This window comes from Erythrolamprus reginae, chromosome 6 (assembly GCF_031021105.1).
Source record: "Erythrolamprus reginae isolate rEryReg1 chromosome 6, rEryReg1.hap1, whole genome shotgun sequence".
NCBI lineage: Eukaryota > Metazoa > Chordata > Lepidosauria > Squamata > Dipsadidae > Erythrolamprus > Erythrolamprus reginae.
The window spans coordinates 95,668,613-95,684,346 of record NC_091955.1 but is presented as its reverse complement, the minus strand read 5'-3'; the positions used below and the strand labels follow the sequence as shown (position 1 = coordinate 95,684,346).

At 39.9% G+C, this 15,734-nt stretch overlaps 1 protein-coding gene and 1 long non-coding RNA gene across 8 annotated transcripts in view; one reads left to right on the top strand and one right to left on the bottom strand.

Moving 5' to 3' along the window:
* IL15RA (interleukin 15 receptor subunit alpha) overlaps positions 1–15,502 on the bottom strand; it is a 31,201-nt gene extending 15,699 nt beyond the window's left edge. For 6 of the 7 annotated variants that reach the window (XM_070754469.1, XM_070754464.1, XM_070754467.1 and 3 more), the window contains exon 1: positions 514–691. In XM_070754469.1, coding sequence (XP_070610570.1) covers positions 514–532 — 19 coding nt within the window. In that variant the 5' untranslated portion in view covers positions 533–691. Of the gene's footprint in view, positions 1–513; positions 692–15,482 lie in introns of those variants that run through there. The other variant, XM_070754465.1, reaches the window with a different exon arrangement.
* On the top strand, positions 8,188–15,489 carry LOC139168780 (uncharacterized). The gene is made up of 2 exons (XR_011559393.1): positions 8,188–8,430; positions 14,160–15,489. It is a non-coding gene; the product is annotated as an uncharacterized lncRNA (long non-coding RNA).
* Positions 15,503–15,734: the final 232 nt, after the last annotated feature.

The window sequence follows — 15,734 nt, the reverse complement described above, 5'->3', positions numbered from 1 at the left end:
TCCAGACTATACGGATTGAGTTCATGAAGTTTTTCCTGATAGGTTTTATGCTCAAGACCTTCCACCATTCTTGTAGCCCGTCTTTGGACCCCTTCAATTTTATCCATATCTTTTTGTAGGTGAGGTTTCCAGAACTGGACACAGTATTATTGCAAATGGGGTCTCACCAGCGCTCTATACAGCGGGATCACAATCTCCCTCTTCCTGCTTGTGATACCTCTAGCTATGCAGCCAAGCCTTCTACTTGCTTCTACATTCGACATAAACTGTTTCAACTCCTACTCTCAAAACAAGGACAGTTTTTCCCCGAACGCCATCACTCTGCTAAACAAATAATCCCCTGAACACTATGAAACTATTTACTAAGGCTGCACTACTATTACTACTATTTTTTTCTCATCGTTCCTATCACCTATTTCTTGAATTATCTTATACGTGTTGGACAAATAAAATAAAATAAAATTGCACGTGTGTGTGACGGAACCCGGAAAAGAGCAATTAGTCATGCGTTACCAGCCACCAGATAAATCATCCTTGCTGTTCTTTTCTACATTCTGAATGGCATTTTTCTGTGTTTCCTGTTTCACAACAACAGGGATTGCAATCGCTGGTTTCCAGTACAGTGGTCAGCAGAGGAAGGAAGTTCCTTCAAGGGATAAGAAAGACCCACTTCAGCAAAAAAAGGACAGTTTTATATCAAAGGCAGGCTTGCAAGTGGCAGGTGCGGTCTTGCAATCCACAAGTTCAGAAAAACTTGCAGAAAAAACTATGGCTGCCAACCTGCCTTCCATTAAGGCCCCGGATACTGCACGAGTAAAAAAAAACGGTCGTGAAAAAATATTGCTCAAAAAAAATAAAGGGAACACTTAAACAACAGAATATAACTCCAAGTAAATCAAACTTCTGTGAAATGAAACTGTCCACTTAGGACAGTGTTTTTCAACCAGTGTGCCGTGGCACACTAGTGTGCCGCGAGACATGGTCAGGTGTGCCTCAAAGCTCAGAGAGAGAAAGAAAACAAGAGAGAAAGAAAGAAAGAAAGAGAGAGAGAGAGAGAAAGCAAGCAAGAGAGAGAGAGAGAGAGCAAGAAAGAGCAAGAGAGAGAGAAAGCAAGCAAAGAAGAGAGAGAGAAAACAAGAGAGAGAAAGAAAGCAAGAAAGAGAACGAGAGAGAGAGAGAGAAAGAAAGAAAGAGAAAGCAAGCAAGAGAGAGAGCAAGAGAGAGAGAGAGCAAGAGAGAGAGAGAAAGAAAAAGAAAGAAAGAGAGAGAGAGAGAAAGAAGGAGGGAAGGTGGGAGAGAGAAAGACAGAGTGAGGTAGAGAGGGAGAGATAAAGAGAGCAAAAAAGAAGAGGAAGGAAGAGAGAAAGAAAGAGGGATGGAAAGAGAGAGAGAAAAGAGAAAGGGAGAGAAAGAGGGAGGGAGAGGAAAATAGAGTGAAAGGGAAGAAGAGAGAGAGAGAGAATTTTTTTGTCCAAACTTTTTTTAGCCACCCACGCCCTCAATGTGCCCTATGGTTTTGTAAATGTAAAAAATGTGCCGCGGCTCAAAAAAGGTTGAAAATCACTGACTTAGGAAGCAACACTGATTGACAACAATTTCCATTTTGTTCTCAGCACATTCAACTTTGTACAGAACAAAGTATTCATTGAAAATATTTCATTCATTCAGATCTAGGATGTGTATTTGAGTGTTCACTTTATTTTTTTGAGCAGTGTGTTTACTCACCCCTTGCATCCTGGACATAAACTGTTTCAACTCCTACCCTCAAAATGTTGCTACAGAGCACTGCACACCAAGACAACCAGACACAGGAACATTTCCCCCCAAATGCCATCACTCTGCTAAACAAATAATTCCCTCAACGCTGTCAAACTTTTTACTAAGTCTGCACTACTATTTCTACTAGTTTTTTCTCATCGTTCCTATCACCCATCTCCTCCCACATATAACTGTGTGACTGTAACTTATTGTTTGTATCCTTAATATTTTAATTAATATTGATTGTTTCCTCATTGGTTATTTGACCCCTGTGACAATCATTAAGTGTTTTTTATCTCATGATTCTTAACAGATGTCTCTTTTCTTTTATGTACACTGAGAGCATCTGCACCTGAGACAAATTCCTTGTGTGTCCAATCCCACTTGGCCAATAAAGAATTCTATTCTATTCTATTCTATTCTATTCTATTCCATTCCATTCCATCCTATCCTATTTGATTCTGATTTTAAAAGCAGAGCCTTAAAAGAGACCTTTTAAGAACCTTGGCTCCTTTCACGTTTTTATATCCAGCTCAGAAATGGAGAGACGGATGCATTGTGGTGGCAAAAAGGGAAATTGAAAAAGAGAGGTTTCCTTATTTAAAATAAACAACAACCCAACACCTTTCTTCCTTTGGCCACTCCATCCCTGGAGGCTTTGAAGAAGAAACTGGACAACCATTTCTCGGAAATGTAATAGAGGGCTTGAGCAGGGGGTTGGACTAGACAACCTTTGAGGTCCCTTCCGAGGCTGTTAATTCTGTTAGACCATGCTTGATCCCTGAATTAAGAAATAAGCCCTTCCTTCCTTCCTTCCTTCCTTCCTTCCTTCCTTCCTTCCTTCCTTCCTTCCTTTTCTCCCTCCCTCCTTAGTGACGTCACTGAACTGGATCAGCACCAGTTCGCAAATTTGCAGGGGGAAAAAAATCCCAAAATTTAATTCAAAAAAATTTGCAAAAAAAAAATCAAAAAACTATTTTGATTGATTGATTGATTGTATTTACATACCACTCATTCCAAAGCAGACTCGGAGGAACTAACAAATGCGATAAATACAATAATATTAAAATACAATCACAAATACATAATAAAATCAGTAGGAATGATCAATAATAACTTTAAAAGAACCATAAATATATCTAAGATTCTAGGAATCTGAAACGGTCCTTGGATGTTGCGGGTTTTTTAAAATTATTATTATTATTATATTGATGGTCTTTGACTGTAATAAAGGTCTATTATTATTATTATTATTATTATTATTATTATTATTATCAAATTTTGAAGGTTTTTCCCCCCTGTTCCACTGCTTGTAAAAGGGCTCTCCCGCCTGCCTGCTCCCCAGGTTTAAACTGACCTTTATCCCTTTTTTCCGCAGCACCAGTAATCAACTCCTCAGCTGTCTTTCCAGCCGATTCCAGCTCCTGAGCATGCGCAGACGCCACATTGCACAAGGGAGTCTATGCACGCACGCACGCACAAAACATTGCGATGGGACCCAGTGGGGAAGACAAGTGTAACCCACCCCCTGCTCTGTGCAATATGCCTACTACTACCCAGGTCTCTTAAGAGTTGGTCGGACGGATCAACTCAGTGTGCAAAAAGTTAATCATCAACTCCATGACGCAGATATAATCAGTTGTGCCCACCACACCCAGCCTCTGTTGTTCTTTTAAGGACTTGGAACATTGCACAAGCTCTGAATGTGGGCTGTTTCAGTTTAAAACGGGGTTCCTTTCCATCAAAGGAATATATGAATTAATTCACTGCTGAAAAAAATAAAGGGAACACTTAAACAACGCAATATAACTCCAAGTAAATCAAACTTCTATTCAAATAATGTGACTTAATCAACTGAAAAAGAGTCCAAGCACCTATCTGAAAACTTTGCTTGGTCGGTAAGCTACTCCCACCCAGTCACATGACCTTTAAACCACCCCTGGTCACATGATTTTCAAGCCACTCCCACCTGGTCATGTGGCTAACAAGTCACACCCACAAAATAAGCCACACCCACAGTGTGGCAATACAATTTTTGGCAGCCCACCACTGCCCCTCATTGACCTCTTAGGAATTGGGAGAGGTCAACAGTGGATAGCCTAAGGGTAAAATGAGGTGACGATACTACAGAGTCAGGTAGTGAGTTCAATGCATTAACTACTCGGTTACTAAAGTCGTATTTCCTGCAATCGGGTTTGAAGCAGTTTACTTTAAGATTGTATCTGTTTATTTATTTTTATTTATTTATTCATTTGTCCAATACACAAATACATAGGAGGAAAAATAGACATGTGATAATATAAATGAGGGTGAAAGTAAACTTAGAGGAGCGGATATATGAAAGAAAGAAAATATATAAGATAGGTGGAAGAAAAGAAAGACAATTGGACAGGGGACGAAAGGCACATCAGTGCACTTATGTACGCCCCTTATTGTTGTGTGCTCATATGTTGTTACAAATACATAACAAAGACAACAGCTCCAAACTTGACTGTAGGAAATACAACTTCAGCAACCGAGTAGTTAATGCCTGGAATTTACTATCTGACTTTGTGGTTTCATCATCACCAAACCTCCAAAACTTTACCCTGTTGACCTCACATGATTCCTAAGAGGTCAGTAAGGGGTGTGCATAAGCGCACCAGTGTGCCTACCGTCCCTGTCCAATTGTTCCCTCTTATAAGTACCCATCTTACGTATATAGGACTTAGTGTACAACAGAGGCAACATGACCTCTTGACTATGACCGACCCTGGAATAACCAGATCACGCAGAGTTGATTCTAAAAGGATTTTCTCTTGGCCTCATGTGAACTCTGCCTCTCCAAGCATTTTAATTCTTCCTTCCCAAGCAGCTGATATATCCCGGCACCATCTGTACACAGAGAAGTAAAAATTGCCAGATAGGTGGTAATAATAATAATAATAATAATAATAACAACAACAACAACAACAACAACAACAACAACAAGAATCATAATCATAATCAAAACAGAGTTGGAAGGGACCTTGGAGGTATTCTAGTCCAACCCCCTGCTTAGGCAGGAAACTCTACACTACTTCACACAGATGGTTGTCCAACATCATCTTAAAAACAGTTTTGAAGCATTCGCAAATTCTGGAGGCAAGCTGTTCCACAGATTAACTGACTGTCAGGAAATTTCTCCTTAGTTCTAAGTTACTTCTCTCCTTGTTTAGTTTCCACCCATTGCTTCTTGTTCTACCCCCAGGTGCTTTGGAGAATAGCTTGACTCCTTCTTCTTTGTGGCAACCTCTGAGAGATTGAAAGACTGCTATCATGTCTCCCCTGGTCCTTCTTTTCATTAAACTAGACATATTCAGTTCCCGCAACTGTTCTTCCTATGTTTTAGCCTCTAATCCCCTAATCTTCTTTGTTGCTCTTCTCTGCACTCTTTCTAGAGTCTCAATATCCTTTTTGCATCGTAGGCACCAAACCTGGATGCAGCATTCCACGTGTGGCCTTACCAAGGCCTTATAAAAGTGGTATTAACACTTCACGTGATCTTGATTCTATCCCTCTGTTAATGCAGCCTAGAACCGTGTTGGCTTTTTTGGCAGCTGCTGCACACAGCTGGTTTTCAGTTTTCAGTCCAGATGCAGGAGGCCAGCAAAACCTCTGATGTTGCAACACAGCACATTCATGTTGGAATGTCTAATTTAATTTTGGGAAAGGCGTGTGGATTAGAAATGTCCTACCAGTCAATGAGTACTTCAGCTTCAACCGCAACAACACAAGAGCACGCAACAGATTCAAACTTAATACGAAACGCTCCAAACTTGACTGTAAAAAATATGATTTCAACAATCGAGTTATTGAAGCGTGGAACTCATTGCCGGACTCAATTGTGTCAACCCCTAACCCCCAACATTTCTATTATTATTATTATTATTATTATTATTATTATTATTATTATTATTTATTGGATTTGTATGCTGCCCCTCTCCGCAGACTCGGGGCGGCTAACAACAGTAACAAAACAGTATAATCCAATACTAAAAAGTTAAAACCCATTATATATACACCAGGTATTACACACATTTCTCCCTTAGACTCTCCACGATTGACCTCTCCAGGTTCCTAAGAGGCCAGTAAGGGGCGTACATAAGTGCACTGGTGTGCCTTTCGTCCCCTGTCCAATTGTCTTTCCTTTCTCTCATTTATCATATATATTTTCTTTCTTTCATATATCCTCTTCTCTAAGTTTACTTTTACCCTTATATATATTATTACATGTCTATTTTTCTTCCTATGTATTTGTGTATTGGACAAAATGAATAAATAAATAAATAAAATTTCTCACCGTGCATTTTCTGCAACCTGTACTCAAATTTGTATTAAGCATTAGAAATCCAATTGCAGATACAAACAGGTAGAAGTTAATTATGCCAGGTTGAATGAACTACTGTTCATATTGTGAGCATGAGAGATACCAGGTATTACACACATTGACACACTTAGATGTTTCTTTTCACACTAGGGCTATTGAGCATTATACTCTGCTCTGGCCAGTAGTTTGAATGGCTAGTCGACAGGGATGGGGTGGGGGGAAGCTGGATTTGCTTATCAACCATACTAGTAAACGAACCCCCTGCAGGGATTCACTTCAAAAGAGAGCATTATAACATGTGGCAAACCCCACTTAATGACTCTCACGTAGCCACCAAAACTTTTTTTGGGGGGGTCCTTGGCGGTCGTTAAGTTGAGGAATAAATTTGCAGCTGTTGGCAGACAGCCTTCAGACACCGGCGTATAATAATAATAATAATAATAATAATAATAATAATAATAATAATAATAATAATAATACACTACACCCCCGCAGTGACGTTGACAGGCTGTATTTACCAAGGAAAACAGGCGGCAGAGGACTTTTGCAAGTGAAGCAGACAGTAGAAGAAGAGAAGCATGCATTAGCTGACTATGTGAAGGGGAGCAAAGAGTCAGCGTTGATGGAGGTCAACAATAGGAAGCTTCTCAAGGTGAAGCAAACTAAGGACCAGTACAGAAAAAATGTAACTCAATGTCGTATGGACAATTGACGGAATAAGGCATTGCATGGACAGTTTTTGGAGAAGATTGAAGGCAAACTGGATAAAGAAAAGACCTGGTCATGGCTTACAAGTGGAACACTCAAAAAGGAGACAGAAGGACTAATACTGGCGGCACAAGAACAGGCCATTAGAACAAATGCTGTCAAAGCCAGAATTGAAAAATCAACAGATGATCCAAAGTGCAGACTCTGTAAAGAAACAGATGAAACAATCGATCACGTACTCAGCTGCTGCAAAAAGAGCACACAGACTGACTACAGGCATAGACATGATGCTGTGGCACAGATGATCTACTGGAACTTGTGCCGGAACTACCATTTGCCAGTGGCAAAGAACTGGTGGGATCATAAGCCCGAAAAAGTGGTCGAAAATGAGCAAGCAAAACTACTGTGGGACTTCCGATTTCAGACTGACCGAATTCTGAAGCATAACACACCAGACATCCTGATTGTGGAGAAAAAGAAAGTATGGATCAGCAACATCGCAATCCCAGGGGACAGTAGAATTGAGGAGAAGCAGCTAGAGAAATTAGTGAAATACAAAAATCTAAAAATGGAGCTGCAACGACTCTGGCATAAGCCAGTGAAAGTGGTCCCAGTGGTACTTGGCACGCTGGGCGCCGGGCCAAAGGATCTCAGCGGACATTTGAAAACCATCGGAATTGACAAAATCTCCATCTGTCAATTGCAAAAGGCCGCTTTACTGGGATTGGCAAACATAATTCGCCGCTACATCACGCAGTCCTAGGTGCTTGGGAAGCGCCCGACTGGTGATGAAATACGAAATCCAGTATAGTGACCTTGTTTGCTGTGTTGTACTGACATAATAATAATAATAATAATAATAATAATAATAATAATAATAATAATAATAATAATTTATTAATTTGTATGCCGCCCCTCTCCGTAGACTCAGAATAGAATAGAATAGAATTGAATAGAATAGAAAATAGAGAAGAGAATAGAATAGAAAATAGAAAATAGAAAATTAGAGAATAGAGAATAGAGAATAGAAAATAGAATAGATTACAATAGAATAGAAAATAGAATAGAATAGAATAAAAATAGAATAGAATAGAATAGAGTTCTTTATTGGTCAAGTGTGACTGGACATAAAAATAATTTGTCTTTGATGCAGATGCTCTCAATGTGTGATTGTCATTGGGGTCAAATAAGCAATCAAAAAACAATCGGCATTAATAAAAATCTTAAGGGTACAAGCCACAAGTTACAGGGAGGAGATGGGTGATGGGAACAATGAGAAAAAACTAGTAGCAACAGTAGTGCAGACTTAGTAAATAGTTTGACAAGGGAATTGTTTGTTTAGCAGAGTGATGGCGCTCGGGTAAAAACTCTCCTTGTGTCTAGTTGCCTTGGTGTGCGGTGCATTGTAGCGACGTTTTGAGGGTAGGAGTTGAAAGAGTTCATGTCCAGGATGTGAGATGGCTCTAAATATTTCCACCGCCCTCTTTTTGACTCATGCAGTCTACAAGTCCTCAATGGAAGGCAAGTTGGCAGTTGTTTCTCCTGCAGTCCTGCATGAACGCGGGACGGATCCAGGAAGAAGGAGGGGGGAAATCTCAACGCACGGAAGGGAGGAGGTAGGCCATGCAGCTGTTGTGGCAACCTCGCCTCGGTTTCTTTGAAATCACATGTTGGAAGAAAAAAAAGGAGAAGGGGCAAAGAAAACCACTTTTCATTTATATTTGCAAAAGCTTAACCACGATAGGGAAAAGGCATCCCCCCCCCTTTTCTTTCAAGGAAATGTTTTCATTTCAAGAAAAAGGAAAGTAAAACATCACTTCGGATGCTCCAGTGTCAGATTGTTCTGCCTGCCGCTGAAGGGTGGGGAAAAGGGTTCCGGGTTGGAAATAGGGGTGGAAGAGAGGGAGGGATCCCTGGGGGATTGAGGAGGGAGGAACAGGCTCTGGAAGCCAGGGGGGGGGATTCCAACTCTCAACCGGATGGAGAAGGAGGAGGTCCAATTTTGTTCAGCTGCAAGGGAGTTGTGTGTTTGTCTCAGTGGAGACAAGGGGGAAAAAAACATTGTTCATCTAATCCTACGTAACTTCTGCTCCGGTAATCTCACACTACTAACCAGAGCATACAAAACTTTCGCCAGACCAATCGTTGAATACAGCTCATCTGTCTGGAACCCACACCGCATTTCGGACATAAACACTCTAGAAAATTGTCCAGAGATACCAGAAGAGCCCTCCACTCTTCCACTGGCAACCGAATACCCTACGCAACTAGACTTACAATCCTAGGATTAGAAAGCTTAGAACTACGTCACCTTAAACATGATCTAAGCATAGCCCATAAAATCATCTGCTGCAACGTCCTTCCTGCCAATGACTACTTCAGCTTCAACCACAACAACACATGACTCACAACAGATACAAATTTAAAGTAAACCGCTCTAAATTCGACTGTGAGAAATACAACTTTAGTAACCAAATAGTTGATGCATGGAACTCTCCAGCAGACTCCATAGTATCATCACCGAACCCCCAAAACTTTACCCTTAGACTATCCACTGTTGACCTCTCCCGATTCCTAAGAGGTCAGTAAGGGGTGTGCATACAGGGAGTAGACAAAAAGATGGAAACACTTTTTAGCATAATGTTTGAACATGTTCAAATCAATCAAAACTTGACATATTTTAATGTTTTTTAAAATTCTGTTATTTGATATGTTTTTTTAAACTACCTTTTTTTAAACAGAAATTTAAGGAAATTGGTTATAACCTTCTAGAAATGGCAGACTTTCAAAGACTTTCAAATTGTTGGTGCTCGAATGGCAGGCGCTCGTGTAACAGAAAGTGCCCGAATGTTTGGTGTTTCAAGAGGTCATGTCTCAAAAGTAATGACTGCTTTTGAAAAAGAAGGGAAAACGTCCTCAGCCAAGCCCAGGTCTGGTCGAAAGTCGAAGTTGTCTGAGAGAGACCGTCAGACTCCAAAGCGAATTATTTGAGCGGATCGCAAGACCACAGCTCTGAAAATCACTGCAGAGCTCAATGGACACGTACAGAACCCAGTTTCCACAAAAACTGTTCGAAGGGAGCTTCACAAATCTGGATTCCACGGAAGAGCTGCAAGGTGTTTCCATCTTTTTGTCCACCCCCTGTAAGTGCACCAGCGTGCCTTCCGTCCCCGGTCCTCATGTTTCTCTCTTACTAGTATCATGTATATTTATTTATTTATTTATTCATTCATTCATTCATTCATTCATTCATTCATTCATTCATTCATTCATTAGATTTGTATGCCGCCCCTCTTCGTAGACTCGGGGCGGCTAACAACAATAATAAAAAACAGCATATAACAAATCTAATATTAAATTAACTAAAAACCCTTATTAAAAACCAAACATACACACAAACATATCATGCATAAATTGTATAGGCCTAGGGGGAAGGAATATCTCAATTCCCCCATGCCTGACGACAGAGGTGGGTTTTAAGGAGCTTACGAAAGGCGAGGAGGGTGTGGGCAATTCTGATCTCTGGGGGGAGCTGGTTCCAGAGGGCTGGGGCCACCACAGAGAAGGCTCTTCCCCTGGGTTCCGCCAAACAACATTGTTTAGTTTACGGGACCCGGAGAAGACCAACTCTGTGGGACCTAACTGGTCACTGGGATTCGTGCGGCAGAAGGTGGTCCTGGAGATATTCTGGTCCGATGCCATGAAGGGCTATAAACATTGTTATATATTTGTATACTACCAATACGTACTTGACAAAACAAAGAAGCATTGCAGGCTAGGGCAATTAAAATACGGGCCTGGGAGACTAAAAAACAAGAGTGGGTTGCTACCGATACAGTAGAGAACGGTGCACTAGAAATGGCTGCCAGATTGCGCAATTTGCTCGCCGCCGCTACTGCGCTGGTCCTATGGTGGACCCATCATTTTTCCATATTTTTGTTTCGCACACAGAAGCAAAATCTTATGAGTATGGTATATTTGTGTGTATGTTTGGGTTTTAATAAGGGTTTTTAGTTATTTTAAATATTAGATTTGTCATACGCTGTTTTATTATTGTTGTTAGCCGCCCCGAGTCTACGGAGACGGGCGGCGTACAAATCTAATAAATAAATAAATAAGGGGACGTGTGGGCGAAAGAGAAAGGTTGCCGAATTTTTTCCTTCCGCGCATTTCACTGACAATAATCCGACGAAACACAAAACTGGGACATAAAATAATGCACTTGGGGCAAAGGAATCCTCAATCTGAGTATTGCATTGGCAGTTCTGTGTTAGCAAAAACTTCAGAAGAGAAGGATTTAGGGGTAGTGATTTCTGACAGTCTCAAAATGGGTGAGCAGTGTGGTCGGGCGGTAGGAAAAGCAAGTAGGATGCTTGGCTGCATAGCTAGAGGTATAACAAGCAGGAAGAGGGAGATTGTGATCCCCTTATATAGAGCGCTGGTGAGACCCCATTTGGAATGCTGTGTTCAGTTCTGGAGACCTCACCTACAAAAAGATATTGACAAAATTGAACGGGTCCAAAGACGGGCTACAAGAATGGTGGAAGGTCTTAAGCATAAAAAGTATCAGGAAAGACTTCATGAACTCAATCTGTAGAGTCTGGAGGACAGAAGGGAAAGGGGGGACATGATCGAAACATTTAAATATGTTAAGGGGTTAAATAAGGTTCAGGAGGGAAGTGTTTTTAATAGGAAAGTGAACACAAGAACAAGAGGACACAATCTGAAGTTAGTTGGGGGAAAGATCAAAAGCAACGTGAGGAAATATTATTTCACTGAAAGAGTAGTAGATCCTTGGAACAAACTTCCAGCAGATGTGGTTGGTAATTCCACAGTAACTGAATTTAAACATGCCTGGGATAAACATAGATCCATTCTAAGATAAAATACAGGAAATAGTATAAGGGCAGACTAGATGGACCATGAGGTCTTTTTCTGCCGTCAGTGTTCTATGTTTCTATGTTTCTGTTAGGATTATTGTCAGTGAAATGCACAGAAGCAAAAAAATTCGGCAACACCTCTCTCTCGCCCACACGTCCCGTCATGTTGGCTTAAGATATCAAATCACACGCCAACATGGCAAGATAAACCATCTACTCTAGAATGGATGACTTAAAAAGGTATGCAAACCCCCCCCCCCCACTGAACTTAAGTTAATACTCAACCCAGTTCTACTGTTCAGCATGAACATCAAAACAAACTTTGGACTTGAAAATTGTGCTATATTATCCTTGCAGTGGGGAAAAAATGGACAAAATAAATAAACAGAAGGAACAGAACTGGGAAATGGAAGCATAATAAAAACATAGAAGCGAAGAAGATTGACAGCACAAAAAGACCTCATGGTCCATCTAGTCTGCCCTGCCCTTATGCTATTTCCTGTATTTTATCTTAGGATGGATCTGTGTTTATCCCAGGCATGTTTGAATTCAGTAGATTTACCAACCACATCTACTGCAAGTTTGTTCCAAGCATCTACGTACTACTCTTTCAGTAAAATAATATTTTCTCACGTTGCTTCTGATCTTTCCCCCAACTAACCTCAGATTGTTATATGTTTATCCCAGGCATGTTTCAATTCAGATACTGTGGATTTACCAAGCACGTCTGCTGGAAGAAGTAATGAAAGCATTAGCAAAGGATGACAGTTACAAATACCTAGACATACTGGAAACAGATAACATCTTAAATGGGAAAGACAAAGAATCAACACATGTCAAAGAGTTCAGCATGAGTTACATGCTTAATGAATAAAAGAGAAAACAATAATAATAATAATATAGTAGTTTTACTTTCTCTTCTGATTACACAATCACGTTTACAAGAGAAAAGGAATGTGGTGTGTTTCCCACCCAAGTAGCAACCAGGTCTAGCCTTACTCAGCTTTTACTGCCCACACAAGGTCACGTAGTGGCAACTTTACCTTCCCTACAGCTTGTAAAAGTTTAGATCAGTGGTTCTCAACCTTTCTAATGCCACGACCCCTTAATACAGTTCCTCATGTTGTGGTGACCCCCAACCATAAGTCTAGCGCCAATTCTCCCAACAGAGCTTTAAGATGATTGGCAAGAAGGTCAGAGGGACACCCCTACTGTAAACGCTTGATTGGTCGGATTGTAAAAATATGTTCCAAGGCGCCAGAATAGATTTAGTTCCTAACACCATAGGAAATTTGTCTTTTCCCATGGGCTTAGGCGACCCCTGTGAAATGGTCGTTCGACCCCAAAAGGAGTCCCGACCCCCAGGTTGAGAACCACTGGTTTAGATGATCCTTTGCAGGGGGCGGATTACCGAATCTGTCTCTACCAGTACACTGCGTGGGCAGTTTCAACTCTGCTGCAGGCGTGCGCGTCCCAGCAATATTTTCAATGCCGTTGTAACTTTGAACGGTCACTAAATGAACCATTTGATAATGGGGGCTCTCTGTATTAGAACGTTACCCGAAAATGGAAGGAGAATTTTTGTCTCCGCAAAGACACAAAAAGTTTCCCCCAAATGTCATCACTCTGCTAAACAAATAATTCCCTCACCACTGTCAAACTATTTACTAAGTCTGCACTACTATACTTTATTTATTTATTTATTTATTATATTTGTCAAACAATGTATAGAGTTATAGTTTGTATTAACGAAGTATAAAGAAGTGATGAAAGGGATAGTAGGACAGGACAGGGTAGGTGCGCTTATGTGCACTATTAGTGCAGCTACTACTAGATTTTTCCTATCATTCCCGTCACCCATTTCCTCCCACTTAGGACTGTATGACTGTAACTTGTTGCTTGTATCCTTAAGATTTTTATTAATATTGATTGTTTCCCGATTGCTTATTTGACCCCTACGACAATCATTAAGTGTTTTTTTATCTCATGATTCTTGACAAATGTATATTTTCTTTTATGGACACTGAGAGCATCTGCACCAAAGACAAATTCCTTGTGTGTCCAATCACATTTGGCCAAGAAAGAATTCTATTCTATTCAATTCTATTCTTCATTCTATTCTATTCTATTTCTATTAATTCTATTATTTCTATTTCTATTTTATTCTAATTCTATTCTATTCTTATTTCTATTTCTATTCTAATTCTTATTCTATTCTTAATTCTATTTCTATTCTAATTCTTATTCTATTCTATTCTTAATTCTAGTCCTATTCCTATTTCTATTCTAATTCTTATTCTATTCTATTCTTTGAAAGCAAGAAGACAAATTAAGGGAGAAAGAGAGAAATAATTTTGCGTCCCAATTCCTGTCTCTGCTTGTGCATCTCAGCACCAGACTGAAAACACAATGGAAGATATTAATGTTCCCCGGGTAATATTATTTATGATTTTCTTTTATCTCAGGCCAAGGGTCGGACCGGATTGCTAGACAGAGATGACTTTGGGACTTCGCAATGCCAAAGGTTACATTACCCCAGAACGCCGATGACAAGCCAGGGCTTATTTCCGCTACAAGAAACAAATAACTTTGCACTTGGATTGCCAGACAGGCGGAATCCAGCAGCTGCGATCCATTTTGAAAAATAAAATATATAAAACTTTGTTTATTTGTGAACTTAAAATGCCTTCCAGGATTGACAAGAAGAGATTATTATTAGGTTGTATTTTAACCCCGCTTATATTACTCAAGCAAGCAAATATATGCACGACTCCTTCTTCCTCCTCCTCCTATTGTTCCCTGCAACAACGACAACCCTGTGAGGTGGGTTGGGCTAAAAGAAAGAGATTGGCCCAAAGGCAGCCAGTAAAATTTCGTTCCTAGGGCAGGACTAGAACTCACAGCCTCCTGGTGATTGGACGAAAGGCACCCAGCCCGGTTTTGTGCCTAAGGCAGGACTAGAACACGCAGCCTCCTGGTGATTGGACCAAAGTCAACAAGCTGCCTTTTATGGCAGCTGAGGAATTCTGGGAGTTGAAGTACACATATCTTTAAGTTGCCAAGTTTCAGAAAATTACGATAGAATAAGAGCAGCTGAATTTTAGCCCTGCTTTGCAACAAAGTTGGATGGCAAGTTTCGAATGATTTTTCTCTCACAGTGTTAGAAATAAGAAGAGGAGGGAGGGAGGAAATGAAAGAAAAAAGAAGAAAAATGAAAGGAGAATGAAGGAAGGAAAAAGAAAGAGGAAGAAAGAAAGAAAGAAAGAAAAAAGATGAGATGTGAAGGAAGGAAGGAGGGAAGGAAGAAATGAGAGAAAAAGGAAGAAAAATGAAAGGAGAAGGAAGGAAGGAAGGAAGGAAGGAAAAAGAAAAAAAAGAAAGGAAGGAAGAAAAAAGATGACAGGGAAAGAAAGAAGGAAGGAAGGAGAGAAATGAAAGAAAAAAGAAGAAAACATGGAAGAAAGGAAGAAAGGGAGAAATGAGAAAAAGAAAAAGGAAGGAAGGAAGAAAAAAGATGAGATGGGAAGGGAGGAAGGAAGAAGATAAATGAGAGAAAAAAGAAGAAAACTGAAAGGAGAAGGAAGGAAGGAAGAAGAGAATATATGTATGTATGTATGTATATGTATATAATTTTACTTCAATGGCTGATTTTAATCTAAAAAGAAAATTTTAAAAAATCCTACAATTTGTTCTTCATTTATAATTCTAGCACTCATATTCTTAAGCCTTACATTGTTTTCATGTATGTAGGTTTCCTAAGTTGGAGAAAAAAATTAAAAAATATATACCCGAAAATGCCTTCTTCATTCCAGGTTGCTTCTCTCCCCTTGATTGAATTTTCATCTATCATTTCTTATCCTGCCCTCAGGTTCTTTGGAGAATAGAATGGAATGGAATGGAATAGAATAGAATACAAAATGGAATAGAATAGAATACAAAATGGAATAGAATAGAATAAAATAGAATAGAAAATGGAATGGAATAGAATTATTTTATTGTCCAAGTGTGATTCTTTATTGAGAATAGAATGGAATAGAATA